Source organism: Diceros bicornis, chromosome 25 (genome assembly GCF_020826845.1).
Source record: "Diceros bicornis minor isolate mBicDic1 chromosome 25, mDicBic1.mat.cur, whole genome shotgun sequence".
Classification (NCBI taxonomy): Eukaryota; Metazoa; Chordata; class Mammalia; order Perissodactyla; family Rhinocerotidae; genus Diceros; species Diceros bicornis.
Genome location: NC_080764.1, coordinates 26,485,944 through 26,510,563, shown reverse-complemented (window position 1 = coordinate 26,510,563; position 24,620 = coordinate 26,485,944). Strand labels below are relative to the sequence as shown.

General features: G+C 39.5%; 1 protein-coding gene across 1 annotated transcript in view; it reads right to left on the bottom strand.

Annotated features, from left to right (window-relative positions):
* The window catches only part of CCDC38 (coiled-coil domain containing 38), a 42,349-nt gene that overhangs the window by 10,687 nt on the left and 7,042 nt on the right, over positions 1-24,620 (bottom strand). Inside the window, exons 3-12 of the mRNA XM_058568617.1 lie at positions 23,614-23,779; positions 18,750-18,814; positions 16,446-16,609; positions 16,258-16,338; positions 13,844-14,004; positions 11,658-11,747; positions 9,432-9,489; positions 3,442-3,511; positions 1,919-2,070; positions 467-602 (exon numbers count right to left, since the gene is read on the bottom strand). Coding sequence (XP_058424600.1) covers positions 467-602; positions 1,919-2,070; positions 3,442-3,511; positions 9,432-9,489; positions 11,658-11,747; positions 13,844-14,004; positions 16,258-16,338; positions 16,446-16,609; positions 18,750-18,814; positions 23,614-23,779 — 1,143 coding nt within the window. The remainder of the gene's footprint in view (positions 1-466; positions 603-1,918; positions 2,071-3,441; positions 3,512-9,431; positions 9,490-11,657; positions 11,748-13,843; positions 14,005-16,257; positions 16,339-16,445; positions 16,610-18,749; positions 18,815-23,613; positions 23,780-24,620) is intronic.

The window sequence follows — 24,620 nt, the reverse complement described above, 5'->3', positions numbered from 1 at the left end:
GTGTCATAGATGCTTTGATAAAGAATCTACCTGTGCAGGCCCAAAGAGACCAAAATCTATTACAAGCTCAGTGTTGGGCAGATATTCCATTCAGTGTTGAGTCAGTGTTTCCTCTATTAATTATTTGCTCCTCAAATTACTACCAAAATGATCACAGGTGGTGAACTACTTCATATGTACACACTTTGACTAAAAGAAATATATTTATAGGGGGGAAATCTCAACATCATACTTTGTAATAAGTAGAGCAACATTTTCAGAGAACCCCAATGCCATTTGAATGCTATCTACTACGTAAATTGACAATTACATACTCACAAGATAATTCTAAGCTGGTGTTCTGTCCCTATCATCAACCCAGGACTTGCGGTTCGCTTTAATTCCCCCATTCCAGTGCTTAGTACACAGGGAATGCAAATTATTATTATGAGCCAAAATAAAATTACCATAGGCAAAGAATGATTACCTGAGCATCTGAATTGAATTCTCCGTAACTAAATAGCCGGGACCTTAATTCCAGTTCTGCTGCCTTTTCCTCTTCTCTCACACAGTTAGCCTTCAGCATTTCCTTCTGCTCCAAAAGAAACTCTATGTTGCTATTTCTATTACAAAAGAAGAAAGAGACCCCTGTCTGTAATTTGTGGTTTAGTGAAATAAACCATCACTCAGGAGCTTCAACACCTTCCGGATCATGTGTCAACATTCTATGTCTAGCAGTCCAAATACAAATTTATATTTTAAGACATTGCTGAAGTACATGCAACTTTTCAGGTTAAAAAGAGAAAAATAAATGCACAGGTGCTGCCTTTAACTTTCATCAGGAAGCATTTTCTTCCCCTCCCCTATTTTTGTGATTCCCCCAAGTCCCCTAAATAGCAGCCGAGTTGAGGTGTCAGGAACCCAAGTTGTGGTATGACCTATTATGTCAGTGTTCTCAAACCTGGCTGATAATCAGAATATTTGGGAAGCCAAAGGGAAAAATAGAGACTCCTGACTCCCTCACCTAGAGATTCTGATATAGATCTTCTGGAGATAGATTCTGACGTAGATCCCCTTTTCCTGCCCATCCATACCCACCCCACCCCCAAAAATCATATTGTCAGGAGTGAGGGGCACTATACACTGTGAGGACTGGGAGAGAGAAGACAAGGATTAAAAGGATACAGTAGTTGTAATGAGTGGCTATAAGATTATGATTTTTAGGTTCTTAACTTCTGAACAAGTTAATTGTTCTAAAGTTCAATGTAGTTTGACCTACTACTTAAAAGATTGCCATCTTCTGGCCCAGAAAACTGTTCTGAAAAAGGTTCTACACATTTTTTAAATGGGTAGATACAAAGATCTACTCTCTGCGACTTGAAGCTATTTTCCAAAATTATAATATAAAATTTTAGAGTAGGAAGGAATTTTGTGAGTCATCAAGTCCAGCCTCCTTGCCCTGACAGAAATCTCTTTTATAATAAACCCAATATATCAATATGTACATTATAAAATGATATAATATTTAAGTCACCAAAAAAATGTTTTGCTGAAAGTCAGAGCCAAGGAAAATGCATTTATTAGCATTATCATCTAAAGCATGATTTGATTAGCCAGATGATAGGGTGAACCTACATTGAATAAAAATTAAGGCAGTAGGTGACATTTCAGTTCTTTTTAGTCTTTTAAACTGTCTTTTATTATTATTAGCTGGGAAAATATTTTGAAAGATGAAAGGAAGTAGACACTAAAACTAAAGCCAGTTGATTCTGTGTCAATGTAACTTCTACCTTTTACACTCTACAGTGTAAGCTCTTAATAAAAATCTCACCCTAAATCCAGAGAAACTGCAAGCAAGAGCCACGCGTGAATGAGTTGAACTCTGTCTCTGGTTAGAAATTGCTTAATAGAATAAATCCACTTGTTTTGAGTGACTTACATTTTATCCTGTATGAGTTTTTCTCTTTTATTTACGTCTTCAAGATTTTCATCTACGTCTTGGGAATATTGTACCAAAGTAAGATTCTGCTCTTCTAGCTCTGTGAAGACTTGAAGTAGCTCTTCTGGTTCTTTGAAATAAAGCTCTGGCTCCTGATCAATCAATAACGAAGAATGTAATTCACTTAAAAATATGCTACCTATGCACGTGTGACTTATCCAGAAAAATGCAGTGGGGTAAAGGAAGACCATTCTGATTATGAGGAAAACATGGGTGGAGAATGGCAAAGGAGCCTCTTTCCACGTGAGAGCTGGCCCTCAGGAAGAGGACATTTGGGGTGTTGGGGAGAGATGAAAGGTACCAGAGAAGAGAAAAAGGAAGATGAGGGTGAGGAAAAGAGAAGAAGGGGTGGAGCAGAAGAGGGGGCAAGGGGAGGAGAAGAGGAAAGGTGGGTCTAGGGAGAGGCAAGGGAGAAGGAACAGAAGAAAGAGAAAGACAGGAGGCTAAATGAAGGTCATTTTCTCCCCACATTTTAATTCTAAATTTTTCAAAATTTTAAGAATAAGAATCTATTACTTTAATTTAATTTTTAAAGAGATGACTTGGGTATTTGCACACCCATGTTCATCATATTTACTATAGCTAAGAGGAGGAAGCAACCTAAGTGTCCATCGATGGATGAATAGATAAAGAAAATGTGGTATATCCATACAATGGAATATTATTTAGCCTTAAAAAATAAGGAAATCCTGTCACATGATACAACATGGATGAACCTGGAGGACATTAGGCTAACTGAAATAAGCCAGTTACAAAAGGACAAATACCACGTGATTCCATTTCTACGAGGTATCTAAAGTAATGAAACTCTTAGAAAGTAGAACGGTGGTTGCCAAGGGCTAGAGGGAGGGGGGAGAAGGGAGTTGTTCAATGGGTTTCAGTTTTGCAAGGTGAAAAAGTTCTAGAGATCTGTTACACAACAGTGTGCATATAGTTAATACTACTGTACACTTAAAAATGGTTACGATGGTAAATTTTATGTTTTTCACCCCAATTAAAAAAAAGATGATTTGGGTAAGGCATGTAATAGATGGTGTTTTTAAGTGTTTTTTGTTCCTTTTGAGTTTCTGTGGTTGTATTTAGGATGTGGTTAGCTCAAAGTGAGTCTTATAGTAATAAAGCGCTGTTTTGTTGAAAGTTGATTTATCTTACAGTTCAGCTATCCCATATATCTCAAGCCCCAATAAAACCATAAGCAATCAGAAAGCGGCTATTTTTATAGGAAGACTGTAGATAATATATATTTCCTAAATTATTACCTTCTTATAGACATTTATTTTTCATAAAATGTCTGATGACAAAAATGAGCTATATATACAATTGGGGAACAGTGTCAAAATCATATTTCCTTCTGGGAAGTTGTGGAATATTTGGAATAGGAAATTTTAATTTCAAAAGAAGAAATGAGCATCTATACTTTTCACCAAACACAATATTTATGTCATGAAATATAATCTGGTTACCAGGTCATAGTCTATATCATCATCTAAAAAGAATTCCAAACTGTCTTCTGAACTGATACTTTCAGCTCGGCTGTAAAAGAAAAAAGAAAAAGAAAACGCCTGATTTCTGAACCATTTTCTATCAACAGATTTGCTTTCATTTCTAAATCGTCTTTGGAACCTAACTTATAAGATAGTTCTTTTCAATAGCCTGTTTAGCCTTTTAGGGGACTCCTGATTGCAGGAATCGATGGATTCCATGAGTATGCCAAAGAAGATCAGATTCAGTAGATCAGATTCAGTCCCAGACCAGGGTGACATATGCAAACAATTGAGACCACAAGGAAGGGCCATACCGTACAGTACCAATTATTCGAGGTGCATCTGTAAAGTAAGGCAATTTTTTTTTTAGAAACACATGACAAGCTACGTTGCCACACCTGTTTTGTCCCTTTTAATGCAATCTTCTTGAGAAACTAAACATTTGCTCTAGTGCTCAAAACAAAGCTTATAATACAATATTTGTCTTTTGAAGAGCAGATTTTTCTTTCTAAAATATCTTCCAGTCAGGTTGAGGAAATGTTGGTTGGGGGGATGGGCAATGAGGTACATCCTTAGAGAATAATTATGTGGCTTGGAGAGTGGCTCTGGAAAAATCATTTGAGGAGGATACATTGAAAATGATTGGAGGGACCGGCCTGTGGCGTAGCGGTTAAGTGCGTGCGCTCCGCTGCTGGCGGCCTGGGTTCGGATCCCGGGCGCGCACCACTGCACTGCTTCTCAGGCCATGCTGTGGCGGCGTCCCCTAGAAAGTGGAGGAAGATGGGCATGGATGTTAGCCCAGGGCCAGTCTTCCTCAGGAAAAAAAGAGGAGGATTGGCATGGATGTTAGCTCAGGGCTGATCTTCCTCACAAAAAGAAAGAAAGAAAGAAAATGATTGGAATATTAAGGAGGCAGGAACCAGGGAGAGAGTAAGGTGGCTGTTGGTGTGATATAGGTAATTAACACTTGAGGTAGAGGGTAGTGATGACGGGAAAAGTGAGTAAATGGGTGGGGGGAGGGAGGAGAATCTAGAGATACATGGAGGAATGAAGTCATGGGAACCAAGAAGACAGAGAGCCGCTGGGGCCAGAAAAGAAGAGACAAAGACGACTCCAATGTTTGTAGCCTGTGAGACTGGAGTAACGGAGCTAGCACTAATAGGAAGGAAAACAGTTTAAGGATGGGATAAGAAAAAGATTAACATTTGCTCATGTTGAGTTTGAGGGGACAAAACACCCAGCTGGAGCTAGGCTTCAAGCAATGAGAAATAAGATGTGGGAAAACAGAAAGGGCCGTAGAAGTAAATAAATACTTGGGAAACATCCCCTGAGAAAGCATTGATACTACCGCCCACCCCACTCTTCTCTTGGATTCAGTGATATAATTTTCTAATCAGTCTTCTCCCACCTCTCTGAAACTTTCGTTACCTTTTTGGTTTCGTTTTTTACACGAATGTCTTTGGTTCCTCAGCCTTCTTCCCCTCTTATTCTGCCCATTCTTGCAGGGTGATCTCATCCTCTCACAGATTCAACCACTGCTAATATACTAATGACTCCCACATCTCTCTCTTTCTCTTGAGCTCTAGACTTCAATGTCCAACTTCCAACTGGACATCAGTATCCACTTGGCTGTCCCTGGGGGAGCTAAAACTAGCACATCCAAAACCACACTCCTTATCTTCCCTTAGCGCGTTCCCAATAACATTGAATGACAATGCCGTACCCCCAGTTGCCATGCTAGAAATTTGGGAGTTATCTTTGACTATGCTCTTTTCCTCACACTTCTCCCAATCTTTATGCAAGCCTTTCAAAGCCTGTCAATGCCACTTCTCTGATGTGTCTCACAGCCTTTCCTTCTTCGTTTCCACTGCCACTATCTGATTGAGACAGTTCATTATCTCTCACCTAAATTGTGACAACAGGCTCCTAACGAGCTCCTCTACCTCGAATTTTGTCCCCTGCATTTCATTCTCTAAAATACTGATACATCCAATTTTCTATAATGCAAACTGATTGGTTCTCTGTCATACTTTTGCTTAAAACCCTCAGTGGCTCGCCTGGGCCCTAGAGACAAAGCACAGACTCCTTAGGATGACATCACTGCTTACCTGCTATGATGCAATACCTGTTTACCCCTCGAACCTCTCCCACTCTCACCCTGTGGCCCAGCCATTCTGAATAGAGCCAAGCTCTGCCACCTGTGTGCCAGGAGGCCCCTCCCTCTTCCAGAGCTTGTCCTCATTGACTCCTCCTCCTCTCATCAGACTCAGCCTAGATGCCACCTGTTCTGGAGAGTGTTTGCTGATCCTGCCCTTGCTTTCCCACTCCCTGTCCTCTCCTCTGGGTTAAGAGTCCTTCCTTCGCATGCCTGTGGCATTCTGAGTTTATCCTTCCAATGGCATTATCATACTATATTATAACTGACTAATCCCTTGTCTGTCTTCCTCACTAGATGGTAAGCTCCTTGAGGGCAGAGACTTTCTTTTATTTATTGTTGGGCCTGTAAGGCACTCAAATATTTGTTGAGTGAATGAAAGAAACTAAGAGTTGTGAACTTTCTGAGGGAGTGAATGTGATGTGTGCATCAATAGATGCAGAAAAGGCATTTGGCAAAATTCAACACTCATTTATGATAAAAAACTCTCAGAAAAACTGGAATAGAGAAGATTTCCTCAACATGATAGAGTATCAACGTCTACAAAAGTCCTAACATTTTACCTAATGGTGAAAGCTTGAATCCTCTTAAGAATGGGAATAAGGCAAGGATGTCTGCTCCCACTACTCATATGCAGCATAGGAAGTTCTACCTACTGCAGTAAAGCAAGAAAAGGAAAGAAAAGGCATACAGATCACAAAGGAAGAAATAAAACTATCCCTGTTTGCAGATGGCATGATAATCTTCATAGAAAATCCAAAGAAATCTAAAAAACCACCAAAAGAACAAAAACAAAATCCCTGGAACCAATAATGAGTTCAGCAAGGTCAGAGCAGACAAGATAAAAATACAACAATCAATTGTATCTCTATATACTAGCAAGGGACACTGAAATTAAAAATACAATATCATTTACAATTGCTCAAAAAGAAACAAGTAGAAAAGAAATACTTAGGTGTAAATTTAACAAAACTTGTGCAGGACATGTATGCTGAAAACTACGTAAGGCTGATGAAAGAAATCAGAAAAGATCTAAATAAATAGAAAGACATACTATGTTCATGGGTTGGAAGAGTTAACATAGTAAAGATGTCACTTCTCCCCAGACTGATATACAGGTTTGTATTACTTTCCTAGGGCTGCTGTAACAAAGTATCACAAATAGAGTGGCTTAAAACAACAGAAATTTATTCTCTCACTGTTCTAGAGGCTAAAAGTCCAAAATCAATGTGTCAGTAGGGCCATGCTCTCTCTGAAGTTTCCAGGGAAGAAACTGTCTTATGCCTTTCTCTTAGCTTCTTGTGTTGTCAGCCATCCTTGGCATTCCTTGGCTGCATCACTCCAATCTTGGCCTCTCTCCACACGTGGCATTTTCCCTGCATCTCTGTGTCTCTTCTCTTCTTATAAGGACACCAGTCATATTGGATTAAGGGAAATTAATGACCTTAATGACCTCATCTTAACTTGATTATATCTACAAAGATCCTATTTCCAAATAAGGTCACATTTATAGATATCATGGGTTAGGACATTAACTTATCTTTTTGGAGACGTGATTCAACACATAACCAGGTTTAACACAATTCCTATAAAACTCCAGCAAGGTTTTTTTGTAGATATAGACAAGATTAATCTAAAATTTATATGGAAAGACAAAGGAACTAGAGTAGTTAACATAATTTTGAAAAAGAGAAATAAAGTACGAAGAATCAGTCTACCTGATTTCAAGACTAATAGCTACAGTAATCAAGACCATGTGTAGGGATAGCCACATAGATCAATGGAACAGAATAGAGAATCCAGAAACCGACCTGAACAAATATGCCTAACTGATTTTTGACACAAGTTCAAAAGCAATTCAGTGCAGAAGCCATTTCAGCAAATGGTGCTGGAGCAATTGACATCCATAGGAAAAAAAAAAAAGAATCTCAATTTAAACATCACATCTTATACAAAAATTAATCCAAAATGGATCATGGACTTAGAGGTAAAACTATAAAACTTTTAGGAGAAAATATGAAAAAAAAAATCTTTGGGATCTAGAGCTAGGCAACAAGTTTTAGACTTCACATAAAAAGCATGATCCATAAAAGAAAAAACTGATCATCAAAACTTAAAATTTTCGCTCTACAAAAGACCCTGTTAAGAAGGTAAAAGGACAATCTACAGACTGGGAGAAAATATTTGCAAACCACATATCCACAAAGGACTAGTATCTAAATATATAAAGAATCCTCAAAATTCAACAGTAAAAAACAAAGACAAAAATAGACAATCCAGTTAGAAAATGAGCAAAAGATGGGAAGAGACATTTCATCAAAGAGGATATAAAGATGTAAACAAGCACATGAAAAGATGCTCAACACTATTAGCTACTAGGGAAATGCAAATTAAAAGCACAATAAGATATACACATCATCAGAATAGCTAAAAAAACAAAACAAAACAAAACAGTGAAAATACCAAATGCTAGAGGGGATGTAAAGAAACCTGATCCCTCATATATTGCTGGTGGGAATGTAAAATGGTACAGCTGCTCTGGGAAACAACTTGGCAGTTTTTTTAAAAGACTAAACATGCATCTACCATTCAATTCAGCAATTGCACTCTGGGCATTTATCCCAGAGAAATGAAAACTGTGTTCACAAATATATGTATAACAATTTTATTCATTATAGCCCCAAATTGGGCACAATCCAGATATTCTTCAAGGAGTGAATAGTTAAATTGTAGTTCATCTATACCATAGAATACCACTCAGCAATAAAAAAAGAACCAACTATTGATAGACCCAACAGCGTGGATGAATCTTCAGAGAATTAGGCTTAGTAAAACATCCAATCCCAAAAGGTTACATACTGTGTGATTCCATTTATATAACATTCTTGAAATGACAAAACTCATAGAAGTGGAGAGCAGATTAGTGGTTGCAGGGGTTAAGGGGAGGTGGAAAGAGGGAAATATGACTATAAAGGGGCAAATGAAGAATCCTTGTGGTGATGTTTTGTATTTGATTGTATCTTGACTGTATCAGTGTCAGTATCCTAGTTGTGATATTGTATTACAGTTTTGCAGGATGTTACCATTGAGGAAAACTGGGTAAAGGATACAAGGGATCTCTATTATTTCTTACAAGTGCATGTGAATCTACAATTATCTCAAAATAAAATATAATTAAAAATAAAACAAAACAGTCACTGCTAAATGCCACAGAAGTGGAGCGACCCTACGGGCCCTGGAATTCAGAGCACAGTGTCTTTGTTGACTTTTGTCATGTGTAATTGTCATGGATACTGTGGTGCTGGCCCAGATCCTTTCCTCGGGGCCTGTGTACCCATCCAGGGCATCACTATAGTTTCTTAAAGTTCCCTTGGGCTAGCCAGGGTTGAGAACTAACAATTTCTGAAATAATGAGTACAAATGAGTCAACAATCAAGTAAGAGAAGAAACAAACAAACAAAAAAATGCTTCATGGTCCTTTGCCACAATTTTGAATTACGTGGTGAAATTGCAAACACACGGTCCAGCAGAGTAGCTTAATAAACAACTGAGCAGTGGATTCTGAGAGGCAAAGACCCAAGATGCAGGGGGCAGGCAGTTCCTGCAAACAGCAGTTGCAGGCACTCATCAAAGAATGCAGGGAGGCCTGTGAGAACTGGGTCACCTCAGGAGCGCACAGAAAACAGCAACCACTACCTCCATTATCTCTTACAATGGGTGTGGATACATGGTATATACGTTGAAGAAAGCCTAAAAGAGATTTGCTAAAAAACATTCACGGTTTCCAAGAGAGTTAATCAAGTATGTACTGTACTTTGATAAGGAAGATTTCTTATTCTCTAGGATGAGAGAGGACTTCTTGTTTAGTTTTCCTGTTCAGAATGTCCAGGCGAAGTCCACGTCATTGGTGAAGGTAGAGGTGAAAAGAAATAATGTGTAATTAGAAATGAGTCCTCGTTACTTGGTGCAAGATATTTATTTTTCTACATGGATATGTCCATTACTTTATTATTATTATTATTATTATTATTAGAATGATAATCATATAAAAATGTAGCTCTTTTATTCTACTGAAATTGGGTTCCAAGTATAAGAATAAAATCAAAGGCATTGGTTTGGGGGGGGATGCATATTGTCAAAAACATGATACAACCTTTGAAGGTCACAAATCAGGGACATAAATATAAGTGAAATATAAGACATGGTTCTATTGTTATCTAATCATATATATTTCTAACCACAGATTTTTTTAAATCAAGGGAAAAAATAAAAACAATGGGACACTTTAATCATTACATCTTGTGGAGAGACCCACTATTGCCACATACAAGTCACCCGTGCACCTGTTCCCCCCACACCTACATGCACTTGTTCCCCGCACATCAATGGCTGGGCCTGATCCTCGCCTGAAACTGAGAAGTGGGCAAAATTGGTCTTGGATCTCTTCATCCACTGGCCCCCAGGTCCCCTTGCAAATCATGTTTCCTCACACCAGCACTCTTAGGACTTCCAACCACTCTCCTGCTATTCTTCTGTCTTGAAACCACACCCTCCACCTGGCAAGCTCCTTCTTATTCTTCAAAATCCAGCTCAAATGTGACCTCGACTTAAAGACTCTTCTAAATGCCTCATGCAGAGATCACATTTTTGGCTTTTGCCCCCAGAGCCCTCAATATCTATCACTAGTGTATCTCTCATCCCACTGTATTGTACTGTATGGTTCTGGGGTGTAGAACTCTGTCCGATTCATCTTTGTGTTCTCAGAGTCTTGAAAAGTGCCTGATATGTTGTATGCCTCCAATAACTATATGGTGATTGGAGGAAGGAAGGAAAGAAAGTAGATGAAGAACCAGATGAATTCCACCACTGCCATAAATTACCATCTTAGTGTTTTTGTTTTTGTGAGGAAGATCAGCCCTGAGCTGATATCTATTGCCAATCCTCCTCCTTTTTTTTCCCCCAAAGCCCCAGTAGATAGTTGTATGTCATAGTTGCACATCTTTCTAGTTGCTGTATGTGGGACGCGGCCTCAGCACGGCCGGAGAAGTGGTGCGTTGGTGTGCACCCGGGATCCGAACCCGGGCTGCCAGCAGTGGAGCGCGCGCACTTAACCACTAAGCCACGGGGCCAGCCCCACCATCTTAGTTTTTAAGCTGATACCCGAACACATATTACTAAAAAGTCTTGTTAAGGGATGTTATTTAAACTGAATGACTTCTATATTCAAGATTTCAAAGAGAAGAGAACATTGGCCCCACCACCCACTCTCTCCACCCACTTCCCCCATGCCCTGCTCCAGATCCTCTAACAGGCAAAGTGATATGTCTTAAATAATTTGGGTCCAAATTGGCCTCACAATCCAAAAGAATTCTCTTTTTCAATCAGCTGGCCAAGTGCACAGGCAAAAGACTCATATCAGGGTCGTTTTTGAGCAGGTAAATTACACCCTTGAGCTTTACCCCCACCACTAAATACATCCAATGGTTGACAGCAGGATAAAGGAGAAAAGGAGGCACCAAAGGTCAGCCTGCATGGGAGTTGCAAGCTCAAATGACTACAGGGCAGGGCAGGTTGAGATTGAAGGAGTTCTCAGAGTTGATTGTGGGCATGGGAGAGCTACCTCAGTTTTCCCTGGTTACTTCCCTGAGTCACTGGCCAATGGCAGTCACCTGGTTGCAACTGACCTGGTTTGCTGGGCTCTGGGAATGGGCCCATCCACACCAGAAGGTAGGCCTGAACCAGAGGGACGAGGAGGTCCAGCTAGGAAGGACCTGAGGGAGTATGCTAGTCAGCCAAAGGGTGACTCATGCCAGGTCCTCTGTCCCTGACTTCTCTGCCTGTTTTGTCCACTCGGCCACCTCTCTGAGTTTTGTAATGTCAGAGAGAGAGAAATGGAACTCCTAGCTCCCCAGAATTAAGGATAATATGAACACCGCCTTCTGTTTTCCAGGTTAGTTTATAGGTCCTTGATCTCCACTTGAGTTGGGCACCTTCTCTGGTTTTATTTTTGTTAAGTTGAGTCCCAAATGTCTGTTGTTACCTTGGCTACCTCTTCCCAGAGGATAGTCTTCTGAAAATGATATCTTCCTGGGCTCCTCAATACTGCCCTCTTTTTTCCTTGTATTTAGTTCTAGAAGTGGGGGGAAAAAAAAAGAGGGGGGTGAGGAAGACTTATGAGAATTTGAGCTTTGTCTCAGGGTGAAAGTAGTGTTATTGTGAAAACTTCCAGGGACAGAAATATAAGATGGGAACATTGTAACCAGCAAATGTATGATGTAGAAGCAAGGGCTGGTCTCTGGGGCAGGCAGAATGGATAAAAACTGACCTGCCGGGCTCGATGAGGTCTGTATTTCCTGCATCAGTCTGTCATAACCTTTAAAATCCCAGGGTTAGCCGTTCACTCCTCTGGACTGAGAGGCTCATTGGTTTCTGAACATCGTCTAGTTACATAAAAAGTCTAGGAGCACTGAATCTTAACGCTATTAAATGCATAAACTTCTCAGTTTTCCTTTCCATTTGTTTTTTCTCTTGTCAAACACCATGTATTGAGTTTAACCAAGTGTCAGCACTGTGCTCAATACTTGACATACATGATAATTTAATCACACTTGGCACAGTGAGAGACTCAAGGGAACTGAGCAGGGCAGCCATCCGTGGCCTGCTGGTAAATGTTTAACAACCAGCTCTCTGGGGAAAAATTCTCCCTGATTTGTAGCTTACCTATTTCTGTGGTATAAATGTTCTTACCCTGGAGTCTCAGGATCAGCTCTCAGCCCAAGACTCTGCAGATCTTCAGAACTCTCTTTCTGTGTAGCTCTCTGCTCTCCAGTGCTCTGCTCTGGGAACTCCAGCTGCATGGCTTCCCTGGACCCCCAGCTCTGTCTTTTTAATTCACGGGCATTGCTGGGCCCACCTGGACTCCCCCCACCTAAGCTGCATCCTGGAAACTCTCCCAGGCGGTATGCTGAGGCCATAATCGGGCTCACCTCATTTGCTTCCTCTCTAAGGGTTACTTTGCCTCCGTCCTTGAAGTCCAGTGTCTGAAAGCTAGTGCTTCATCTATTTTTCAGACTTTTCAGACAGGAGGGTGTCTGGTCCCTATTACCCAAAAGCTGGTAGAAGTGAAAGTCTTCCGTTTTGATTTGTGACCCCACTTTTATCACTTATGAAATTCTTATATATAATGGGATCTATTTCTGGTCCACTGAGCTGACTTCCTAACACCACTACCACACTGTTTTCATTTCTGAGACTCTGTAATAATATGTTATATAATATCTTAAAGGATTAGCAACACCCCATTCCCTCCTTACTTCAAAATAATTTATCTTTTTAGATAAACCTCAGAATCATTGTGCAAAGTTCTACCTAACCCAACATCCAACTCCCAGACAAATTTTTTTTTTTTTTTTTTTTTTTTTTTTGTGAGGAGGACCAGCCCTGAGCTAACATCCAATGCCAATCCTCCTCTTTTTGCTGAGGAAGACTGGCCCTGGGCTAACATCCATGCCCATCTTCCTCTACTTTATATGGGACGCCGCCACAGCATGGCTTAACAAGCGGTGCATCGGTGCGCACCCGGGATCCGAACCGGCGAACCCCGGGCCGCCGCAGCGGAACGTGTGCACTTAACCGCTTGCGCCACCGGGCTGGCCCCCCCAGACAAATTTTTTGTAACATTTGTATTGTAATTCCATAAAACTTATGCATTAATTTTAGGAAAATTGGCAGCTTCACAATATCAGTCTTCTTATCTAAAAACATGATATATTCCTCTCTTTGTCAAATCTCCAGGTCACACAATTAAGGTTATTGTTGCTTTCTTGGATTTAATTTCCTCGTATATTTTCTAATTAATAAAGTTAGTTTATTTAGCTTAATAAAGTATATTTGACTTTGTGTCCATTTACTCTACAGAATGCTTTAATAAAAATCAAATAGTTTTTCAGGTTTTTTGTGGGGAGGGGGAGCTTCTAGGTATGCTATCATATCATCTGCAGATAATATATTTTCTATTTCTCCACGTATATATTTTTATTGCTTTATATCTGAAATTAACCTGAGTTTCCAAATTAATAATATATAATACCAGAGATAGTGAGAATCTTTATTCAGGTTCTGGTTGAAATAGAAATTCTGATTATTTAATAAAGAAACAAACATTGAAGCAGCATATTTTAGAATTAGGCATATTCACTTAATTGAAATGAAGAATATGTGACTCACTTAATATTTTTGGAAGAGTGACATTCATATTTTCTTTACTCTTTGTCACCTGCATCCTTTTCAGTGTTTGCTGGATTTGCCAATGTTTTGGAGACAATTTCAGCAGAAAAAATCCATATTTCATGTACTCTCTAAGGAGGAATTCTGTTTTTGCTATTTCACTACTCAAAAGAAACAAAGATATGATTAGATACATCTGTGTGAAATCATGTTCATTTTTTAAAAAATGGTTTTACAAAATTCATTCTCTTGACTATGTATTTGAATAATAATTTGCTTAACAAAAAATTGGAAATATGGCCATAAAAACATGGGCATCCATAAGATATGAGATGAGAAGAAAGACTCCTGTGGGCGTGCTATTTGAATAAAACATGCCCAAGAATACGCACACGTAGAATAGACTGATGATAGTTTTACTCTACTTATTTATTTCTGAGGGAAATACTGTATTAAATTTTAGACACAAGGAGGAATCAGAAGGTAGAAAAGATGGTACTTATGTAAGGAGAAGAAAGGAAACTAACGCTCCATAAGCACCTACTCTGTAGCGGGCAATACGCAGGACACACTACAGATGCCATTTCATACCCAGTACAGCACTTTACAGTCGGTTTCATTATTCCTATCTTTTGGAAGAAGAAATAAATGACTTGCAAAGTCACGCATCTAGGAAATGGCAGAGCCAGCACACAAACCTGGGTCTGTCTGGCTCAGATGCCCAAGCTCTCGCCAACAAGACCCAGTGACTTGGACCGAAAGCCTTTCCCTAGCCTCACGTTGCTTTCCCATAATCACGTTACCAAGTGGACCTAGAAGAATGTTTCAAACAACACCGAAGGGCCTTGTGAAGGGGAGCTCCACCCTCATCTTTCGGAGCCTCCCTTATTCATATCCTTGTCAATACCCTTATCAATATTACTCCTATATCCATATCTTCAGCTTCAATACTTCTTTCGGTCCGAGTCTTCCTTAAGCCCTGGTGTGAGAACGATATTCAAGAGTCAGTAAATGCCTGGCTCATGTACCACTAGTCGAAAGATGCTGGGAGTCCCTCATTCCACCACCACTTTATTTTTAGATTGAAGTCCTCCCAGATGTGCTACAAAAAACAGGGTTAAAATGGCTAGAATTGCACAGCTTCCAAGCAAAAGCTTCAGAACAAGCTCCCTTTCTCTTCATAAACAGATTTCCAGCCCTCCCTGCAGTGGAGGACCTCCTGGGGCCATCTCAAGCCCATAAAGAGAGAAGAGGGAAATAACAGCAGGTGCTTGCATCTCTTGCTGTTACCTTTCTAGGGTGATGAGACGCATAAACAGTAAGCACATTCTCTTCAGCAAGGCTGTTTGGAGGGTTTACCTGGGCGGCCACTGTGCATAAATACAGTATGTTATGCAAACATAGAGGCTGCTACTCTAGTTCTATAAATAGAACAGAGTCTTCCGATTACATTATCGAGGGAGGGAGGGGAATTCTTCATCTTGGAGCACCTTCAACTTTAGGATCCTAAAATAGAAGAGGGTGCTGTGACCAGGATGTGTTTGAAACACACATATTGTTAGTAGCAATTGGTTTCAAAGAAACTACCATCCTGTTCATTTGCTGCATTTTAGACAAGCTGCTGTCCTCCTCCCAAAGAAGTCCAGGATGTAAGTCTAGGACTTGGTTTCAGAGGAGAGCTAACTATCAAGTCCTCAAAAAGAAAAAACATGTTTTAGCATGACTTGACACCAGGCTACAGTGTCTCCTGGATCATGCAATTACTGTCCAAAGATGATGACAGAAGGAAGCTTCCTACAGAAGCTACGATATTACAATATTTACAATAAATATCTATGATATTTAAAGTTAGATCAGTTGAGATATACTTGACCATAAAAGAAAACATCCAGGTTTGAAAAAAAAGAGTGGTGGTGGTACAATGATTTTATCCTAACTCCTGCTCCTGTAATTTTTATCATTATAGATCCTAGTTTTTAATACCAATGCTAGGTTCAGCTAAGTGTGAGCATAAATATAAAAAAACCCTGCCAGTTATAATTGTAAGACAATTGTGAAATGAATCTGAATTCCAGAGATGTTAAAATGTGGGAAGAAACGTGCCTTAGAATAAAGAAAAAGGACACGTAGAAAAAACTTATTGTTTACTCCCAAAATTGGTTTGCTTCTTTTCAACTAATTTCTTGGCTTCTATATCGACAAGTTAAAGAAACCTTTCAGCCAGAGGTCATTGTACTGTCCTGATACCCAGGCAGAGATGATCCTTGATCGACAGATTACTTATTTTAAAAATGTGGTCGTCCTATGAAATCATCGACTGATAAGAATTATTCCTACTTAGGTCTCGCTAAGCATGAATAGGTCTCAATGGGACTTGGACATTTGATAAGGAAAAGATGGTGCCCTGGCCTCACCTTTTCACTGCTTGTATCTCCATATTTGCTTTCTTTAGCTCTGCTGTCACTTGGAGTTTGTTTATAGTTTCTTGTGCTGCACTGAAAAGTAACAGAAATTTGTTAGTTTGTTTTGTGTTGTGTTCTGAGAAACTAAGAAGAAAAAAGAGGGAGGAAAAAAGCAATTTGGTCAGAGTGAGAAAACGAACATTTTAAGAGCATCTACAGATCTCTGGTCATTTTCTCGAAGGAACTCTTCAAAGGCCATTGCGTCTTCTTGAAGCTTGTTTTCTGCTTTTATGAGTTGCCTTTCCTTCGTTGCTATGTGTTCTTCAAATCTTTTAATTGTATTTCTTTTGGTTAACAGAGCATACTAGGAATATCGAAAACAGAAGTGCATTGAGAACATTATTCCACATTTCCAGCACATTTCTAGTACATTTCAACAGTCTCATAATAAAGGGAAAAAACTTGCATAGTAAGTGGTCATTTGTACTATTAGAAATAATAGTACACCAAATTTTGGAGCTATGGCCTTTATTTCATGAAGGAATTTTCTTTTGGGGATAGTTAGAAGGGAGACTAACTCCTCTCTTTCGTTTTTATGAAGAGGCTCAATATTGTTCCAAAATGGCTGTGCCCCACAAAAAGGTATATATCCCTCCAAAGAGCAGATCCACCTGGTATTACCCACAGTGTCCCTCCATTACTTTCTGGGCATTGGGAAATTGGGCTGTCTGCAGCCACAAAGCCTCCTCCAATAGGAAGGACCATGGGAGAATCAGGTTCCAAGGCTGCTATGCGCATGATGCATTCCTCCAAGCCAGCCTCAGGGCAGGGTGTTTACCCAGCCTCAAAGAGCCCTGTTTCAATCCCCAAATACAACTCTTGACTCTAGCTTCTATTTTTTTAGTACAGAATATAAGAATCCACTTGGGTTTTTAATGCCATGCATGAAAAATAAATTTTAAATAAACAAAACTGCTTACATCATAATATAAATGAATTAAAAATGTGAGATAATTTTAAAGAAACAACAACCAATAATTAGATACTCCAAGTTTATAACCAAAAAAATTTCATTCATTACTTTATTCACCAAGTATTTATTCAGTGCCTACTGTATGCCAGGACTGTTTTAAGTGGTGCTAATAGAGCCATGAACAAAATAAACAAAATTGCTTTTATGCGGTATACTTTCTAGTAGAGGGGGGAGTGGTTTAAGTGGGGAGATAAGGGGACCAGTGGGCAAGGGCAGGGGGGTACCACTGTGTTTAGCCTAGGAAAGCCTCCCCGATATGGTGAAAATTAAACAGAGACTGGAAGGAAGTAGGGAGCAAATCATGCAGCTATCTGAGGGAGGATGTTCCTCCCAGAAGGAAGAGCCTCCGTGCAAAGGCCCTGAGGCAAGAGCAAGATGGTGTGTCCCAGGAACAGCAAGGAGGCCAGTGTGGCTGGAGCAGAGTGAGCAAGGGGCAGAATGAGGTCAGAGAGAGAGAGAGAGAGCTGGGGACCAGATAAGTCACTAGAGGTCCTCAGCAGAGGAGGGACATGTGTGGAGAATAGGCTCCTACTGCTGTGTGGAGAACAGACTGACTGTAGGGAGCAAAATGGAAGCAGGAGACCAGTGTTTAGAAGTTATAGCAATAATTCATGCACGAAATATTGGTGGCATGGACTGTATACAGTGGCAGCAGTGGGGGTCATGACAAGTAGTGTGATTATGGATGTATTCAGAAAAAATGTACTTGAAAGTATATTTGGATGTGGATCATGAGGAGGAGTTGAGGATAACTCCAATATTTTTTGCCTAAGCAATTGGAGAAATGGTATTGCTGTTTACTGAGATGGGGAGCACTGCATGAGCTGCAGATTTGCAGGGCAGGGTAGAGTCTAGCAGGGGCAAAGTCTTGGAAATGTGAAGTCTGAGATGCCTATTGAGCACCTAAGTGCGGATGTTAAGATCTACAGTTGCATTTGTGAGTCTGGAGTCAGGGAAGAGAATCAGACTAGAGAAATAGGTGTGGCAGTTGTTAATATGGAAGTGGGATTTAAAGCCAGGGGCCTGGAGGAGGGCAGATAGAGCACAGGGTGAGGAGTGAGCCCTGGGGTATTCTGACCTTTGGAGATCAGGGAGAAGAGGAAGAGGAAAGAACACTGTGGAGGAGTGAGCAGCCAGCAATGGGGAGGAACCAAGAAGTAGTGGGTCCTGGAAGCCAGCGGAAGAAAGTGTTTCAGGAAAGAGGCAGTGATTAAATGGGCCAACTGCTGCCAAAGGTAAGTTAGAGGAAGACCGTGAGATGACAACTGGAATTTGGCAACAGGAAGGTCATTGGTAACCTTGACAAGAGTAGTTTTGGTGGAATGATGAGAACAAAAGCCCGATTGAAGGAGAGGATAGGAAGAACAATAGATCTGGGGCACGTAAGGGAAAAATAAAATGTCAAGGTGAAAATTTGGTAATGCTATGCAAGTAGTGTTGGGTTTGGCTAATGCAAGAAAGAAATTATTACCTCAAGCAGAAACCTGTTTCTCTGGTCATTAATAAATTCACGGACAGTCCTTTTTGTGTCTGCACCTTTAAAGAAAATTGAATAGATTAGTTCACTATTCCTCAAAGATGTCTAAAATAAGAGCTATGTAATTAAATTATTGCATGTGGTATGTATCTGACTTAAAAAAATACTATACCTTCAAATAAACTTCTTTCCTAATCACTCAAAAACTAATTAAAAATAGTAACTATGATTTATTTTGTGTCCATCATATTCCAGGAATTTTATTAGGCACTTTAAATACATCATTTCATTAAATCCTAACAATAATACCACAAAGGTACTTATTACGATCCCTATCCTGTATTTTAGGTCCTGAAGCTCAGAGATGTCAAGATGTTTGTCTAAGATCACACAGCTAACAAGTGGCAGAAGGAGCATATGACTCCTAAGCCTGTGCTAAATAAGACTGAACTGTTTTAAATCTTAACATTTTAGCCAATCTAGACATAAAACTGAAGTCCTATAAATATGTTTGAGGATAACGAACCAAATTTATGGCAGGAAAAGAAAAGATGACAGCTAGCTTGACCATCTAGCAATAGAAAAGACCAAAGTTTCCTTTCAAGTTTTCTTCATTCTGGAAAAATTATACATGGGCTGCATTTCAATAAAGTTCGCTTGGTGAAATACCAACAGAATGCCGTATAGAATAAAGTCTCTTAATAACAATGTAAATAGAAGTAATAGAAATAAAATAGTATTCCCAAATAACCAGGGAGGCTGTGCTGCACTAGGAGGCCCACAGGCTCTTGGGGTTGTATTCTGCCTCCACCTTTACCAGCTGTGGGAATGTGAGTAAATCCCTTACCCCCTCCAGGCCTCAGTTTCCTCGTCTGTAAAATGAGGATACTAATTGTGGTAGATTATATTATGTCCCCAAATATTTTCTGCCCCTCCCTGGAAGAAGATTATCTTCTCCCACCCCCATCGATATCAGGCATGGGAGTGGAAATGACCAATGTTGATTCCAAGCAGAGGTTGTTAAGAACCACCACCAATTCTTTCTCCCTCTGCCACAACTCCAGCAACGTACCAGATGAGGGCGCTGTTTCTCCAGTGCAGAACTCGATGAAAAGCACCAAGTGGAAAAGTGAATGAGAATAAACCTCCGTTGTTACTGTAAGCCACTGAAACTCCGCAGTGATTTATTACCACAGCATAAATTAGCCTAAGTGGATCATACTATTACTCTCCACCTCATAGTGGTGTTGTCAGAAGGAAATGGGGCAACATATTATAAAATACATAGTAATTTCTTAATAATTGTTAGGTATTATTATTTTAAAAATACAATTGCAATGAGTAATCACAATTTTTCAAGGTCAATAATAATAGCAATAGTGATTATTATAATCATCAATAACTAGTTCTGTGATGGTGGGTGACAGACAAACAACAAGCTTTGGAGTAAGACAGGCATTGGTTTGAATTCTGCATCCACTTAGTGACCTTAAATAAGTGAATCAACCTCACTGAGCCATTTTCATCAGATGAGGAGAGGAGGCAAAAACATCTGACAGCACTTCATTGAGAATTAAATAAAATAACACATGTGAAAGTAATAATCACCTAGTTAGCACACAGTTTTCATTGTAACATTTAAAAACACTTTTTATTATAGAAATCATCAACCTTCATAAAAGTAGAGTCATAAAATGAACCACCATGTACCTATCACCAACTTCAACATTCAACATTTTACCAATCTTGCTTCATCCATTGCCACCTCACATTTTCCTCTCACTGGAATATTTTAAAGCAAAGCCAAGCCATCGTTATCATTTCATCCGTAAATACTTTGGTATGTAACTCTATCAGATAAAAAAGTTTTAAAACATAGTCATAGTACTACTGTCATCCCAAACAAAATTAACAATTCTTTAGTATCATCTTATACCAAGTTTGGGTTCGAATTACCCCGGTTGTCTCAAAAATAACTTTTTAGAATTTAAAAAATTAAAATCTAAACAAAGATCAATTTGGTTGATATGGCTCCTAAACTTGATTTTTTTATCTATAAAACAGCCATTCTCCCTTCCCCACACACACTACCTTTTTTCCATGCCATTTTTTTGTTTAAGAAACCAGGTCTGTTTCCCTAGAGAATTTCCCACATAAAGGATCTGGCAGATTGCATCCTCATGGTGTTATTTAATATGGTCCTTGATCTCCCATATTTACCTCATTCAATTCAGGTTCAATTTACTTAAACATTTTTAATAGAACAAAAGAATAAAGATGCTTACTGTTGCTTTCATTTGGTCACTTATGATGGGTCAAATTGAAAATAAATTTCAATATCCAAAAAAATCCTATACTGTCAATTGACTAAATATTATAGCCATGCTCACCATCTCAGGCTACTTGAACATGGTCCAGCCTGGCTGAGTTGATGCAATTTTATTCTTCAACTCTAAATAGACTGGTTATAGTGGGTTTCCCATTTTGGCTCCTCTAGCTGATCAGGAAGCTCTTTTGGCCAAGAGACCATGTATGATAAAACCCTCCCCAAAGCACTAGTGTTCCTCAACACCAGAGCACCTCATCACTCCCTGGGGAGGTAAAGACCAGTCTGAGGGATCTGAGTCTACAGAGAGCTGCAACTGAGCAAAGCTATCCAAAGGTGATGCCCGTTGAGAGCAAAACCAAAGTCAGGCTTGGTGCATGAAGCTAGAAACGGCCCTTCTGTCACGTAGCCTAACTGATCTGCCTATGACAGCTGCCCATGTAACGTCTTTGATGGTGATCTAGCAGTTTGCCATTATCGCATACACAAAAATAAAATTACCTACGCTCCCGAGGAAGGGGTCTCTTCTCATTTTACTATCATGTAGGCTTGTTTTCAATCAGAATTCAGGCAGGAAGTGTAAGATTGGGGAATGGGGGTCCCACTCAAATCAACTCCTGATTGGAAATAGAGCCTGAGAGGGACTTCTTTATTTTAAATGAAAATGTCCAAATTGCTTCTCTGTTTTATCAGCTGAAACTAACAACCTGATTGCCATTGCTGACAAAGCCCAAATTGCCTTGGATAATACCCATTTTACTATTTCCTTTTTAAGAGTCTACCTGTGTCATTTACCTTTAAGAGACCAGTAACTCCATTAGCCAGCAGTGGTGATGATTAGGGTCACCTGCAAAGCCATACTTCCTAGTTATCTCAGAACTATTGGAGTGGCAAGGATTTTTGAAGTCAGCCACTTTGTGTAGAACTCTGTCTAAAACATATCACCCGTAATTTTAAATGTTCTTGATGACTTAGGGTTCACCATTCTACAGAGGAGGACTATGAGACCCAAGATTGAACCTAGATACACCCTGTCAGTGGCATAGTCACTGATACCACTATGTTGCTATCATTTGCTGCTTTTTCATACAATTATAGTGCAGAATATGCACCTCCAAGATCTTCTAAATAAGTTAACACAGCTTCCCTTTTCTACATTAATTATTGAATCCGAAGTTCTTTCCTAAGTGGTTTTCCTGTTCTCTGAAGATTTTTTTCCACAATTTGGGAAAGTGCCTGGACTTTGGGTGCCATAGAAATGTTTTTTAAGTTACCATAGCAAAACCTGGGCACTTGATGTATGTTCATTCTTCCTTCCTTCCTTTTAAATTTTTAATTAAAAAATTTGGATGAGGGCCAGCCCTGTGGTGTAGTGGTTACAGTCTTGTGCTCTGCTTCAGTGGCCTGGAGTTCAGGGATTCAGATCCCAGGCGCGGACCTACACACCACTTGTCAAGCCATGCTGTGGCAGGCGTCCCACATATAAAGTAGAGGAAGATGGGCACGGATGTTAGCCCAGGGCCAATCTTCCTCAGCAAAAAAAGAGGATCGGCAACAAATGTTAGCTCAGGGCTAATCTTCCTCACCAAAAAAAAAAAAATTTGGATGAGACTCATTCTGGGGGAAGATTTTACGACTCCATCATCCTAGCATTAATCACTTTAACTTTGTTAGCTTCAAACTGCTTTCTGTCTCATTTGTAGGCACTTCTTGATCTGATAAGTAGGAAATGCCCACGACATTTTGATTACCAGATTGCCCTCTTTCATGGAGCAATAATTCCTTTTTTTTTCTTTGAGGAAGATTGGCCCTGAGCTAACATCTGTTGCCAATCTTCCTCTTTTTTTTTAAATTTTTTCTCCCCAAAGCCCTCGGTACATAGTTGTATATCCTAGTTGTAGGTCCTTCTAGTTCTTCTGTGTGGGATGCTGCCTCAGCATGGCTCGATCAGCAGTGAGTAGGTCCACGCCAAGGATTCGAACTGGTGAACCCTTGGCTGCTGAAGCAGAACGTGTGAACTTAACCACTGCGCCACTGGGCTGGCCCCATGGAACAATAATTAATAGCTTGTAGTATTTTAACATGTGGCCTTCAAAGGTCATTAAAACCTTACTCAAAGATTATGTTTTTGCAACAACAGGCAAACATTTAATTCTATTAGCTTTCTGATTCTGGATATATGAGATCTACGGCCCTGACAATCAAGACTTCTCTTTGGAAAAAAGTTTCCATATTTCTACATCTAGAACTGAGATTAAATGGCTAGAGCCATTACCTTTAATACTATATCATTTTGGCAGTGACTTTCTTCCTTAGAGCCATGAAAATGAGAAACAGTCTATTTCTTGGAAAAGTTTTCTTATTTAAAATAGATTTTTCTCCCGATTCTCAACTCCCATTTACAAAGACCTCCCTCACTATATTATGAGACAGCATACTTCGTTTTTCTCACCTCCAGAAAAGCCCCCAAACCTGACATTAACAGTAAACATTCAAAACAACATTCTTAAACAAACAGTAACTGAGACTTACCTTCTGTTAATCTGAGAATAAGAGTGGGATCTAGCCCAAATTTTTCAAATGAGCCACCAGCTCTGTCAGAGTAGGATGTTATTTGGCCCAAGTGTGAACGACTCTTCATCCGGGATGAAAAAGTAGACTTTTCATAGACTTTCATGTTGCGGTTCATAAATTTTTCCTGCTCAAGTGGAAAAGTTTAAAAGAATTTCTAACATACCAAAATAATGTTGTCTTAAAATAGTGATCATATATAAAATATCATTTGCAACAAGTCCTTTTGTCATTACTAATGTGTTAGACAAGCAACCTTAATTTCCTGTCTTTTGAGGGCTGCGTATAGTTTTCAGTCTCTTCTTGTATGAAGCTGAGCACAAATATGAAAACATTCGACCTTTAATAAACATGTATGTCACAAACACGAGACTGGAAAATGTTGTTCTGGCTTTATTTTCACAATCTTGTCTTGCCCAAAATGCAGGTAACTTGGAAATTCCATTGATTTGAAAGGATTGGTTCTGTTGAATTGAAAACTTGAGGGGAAATGGACCTCCCCAATAGACATAAAAAAAAATCAGGATTCCGATTTCATGAATCTTTTCTCAGTTTAGTTTTGGATATTTTCAATAAAACTATAGAACACGTGCATAAAACCGTCACCTTACTGTTGAATCAGTTATTGGACATTTCTAGATATTTCCCTCATTCTAATTAGGATTTTTTAAAAAATTCTGTAATCAACCTTTACCTCTAGGAATTAGGAAAGCAAACCTCATGAAATCTGAACCATGTAATGTGAGGTATGATCATGCAAGTAGTGAGCTTAACTGCAAGACACAGCTGGAAATTTAGCCTCATCACTGATGTAGCTTCAAACCAACTAATTCTAAAATGACACGCCCTCCTCCACTTTTATTCCTTCTTCCTTCCCCCAGCCCCCTCCCCAATACACACATATACATTCTCTTATCTGTATCTGTGTGGCAAATTCTGACTTATTCTTCACAATTCAGCTCCTGTTA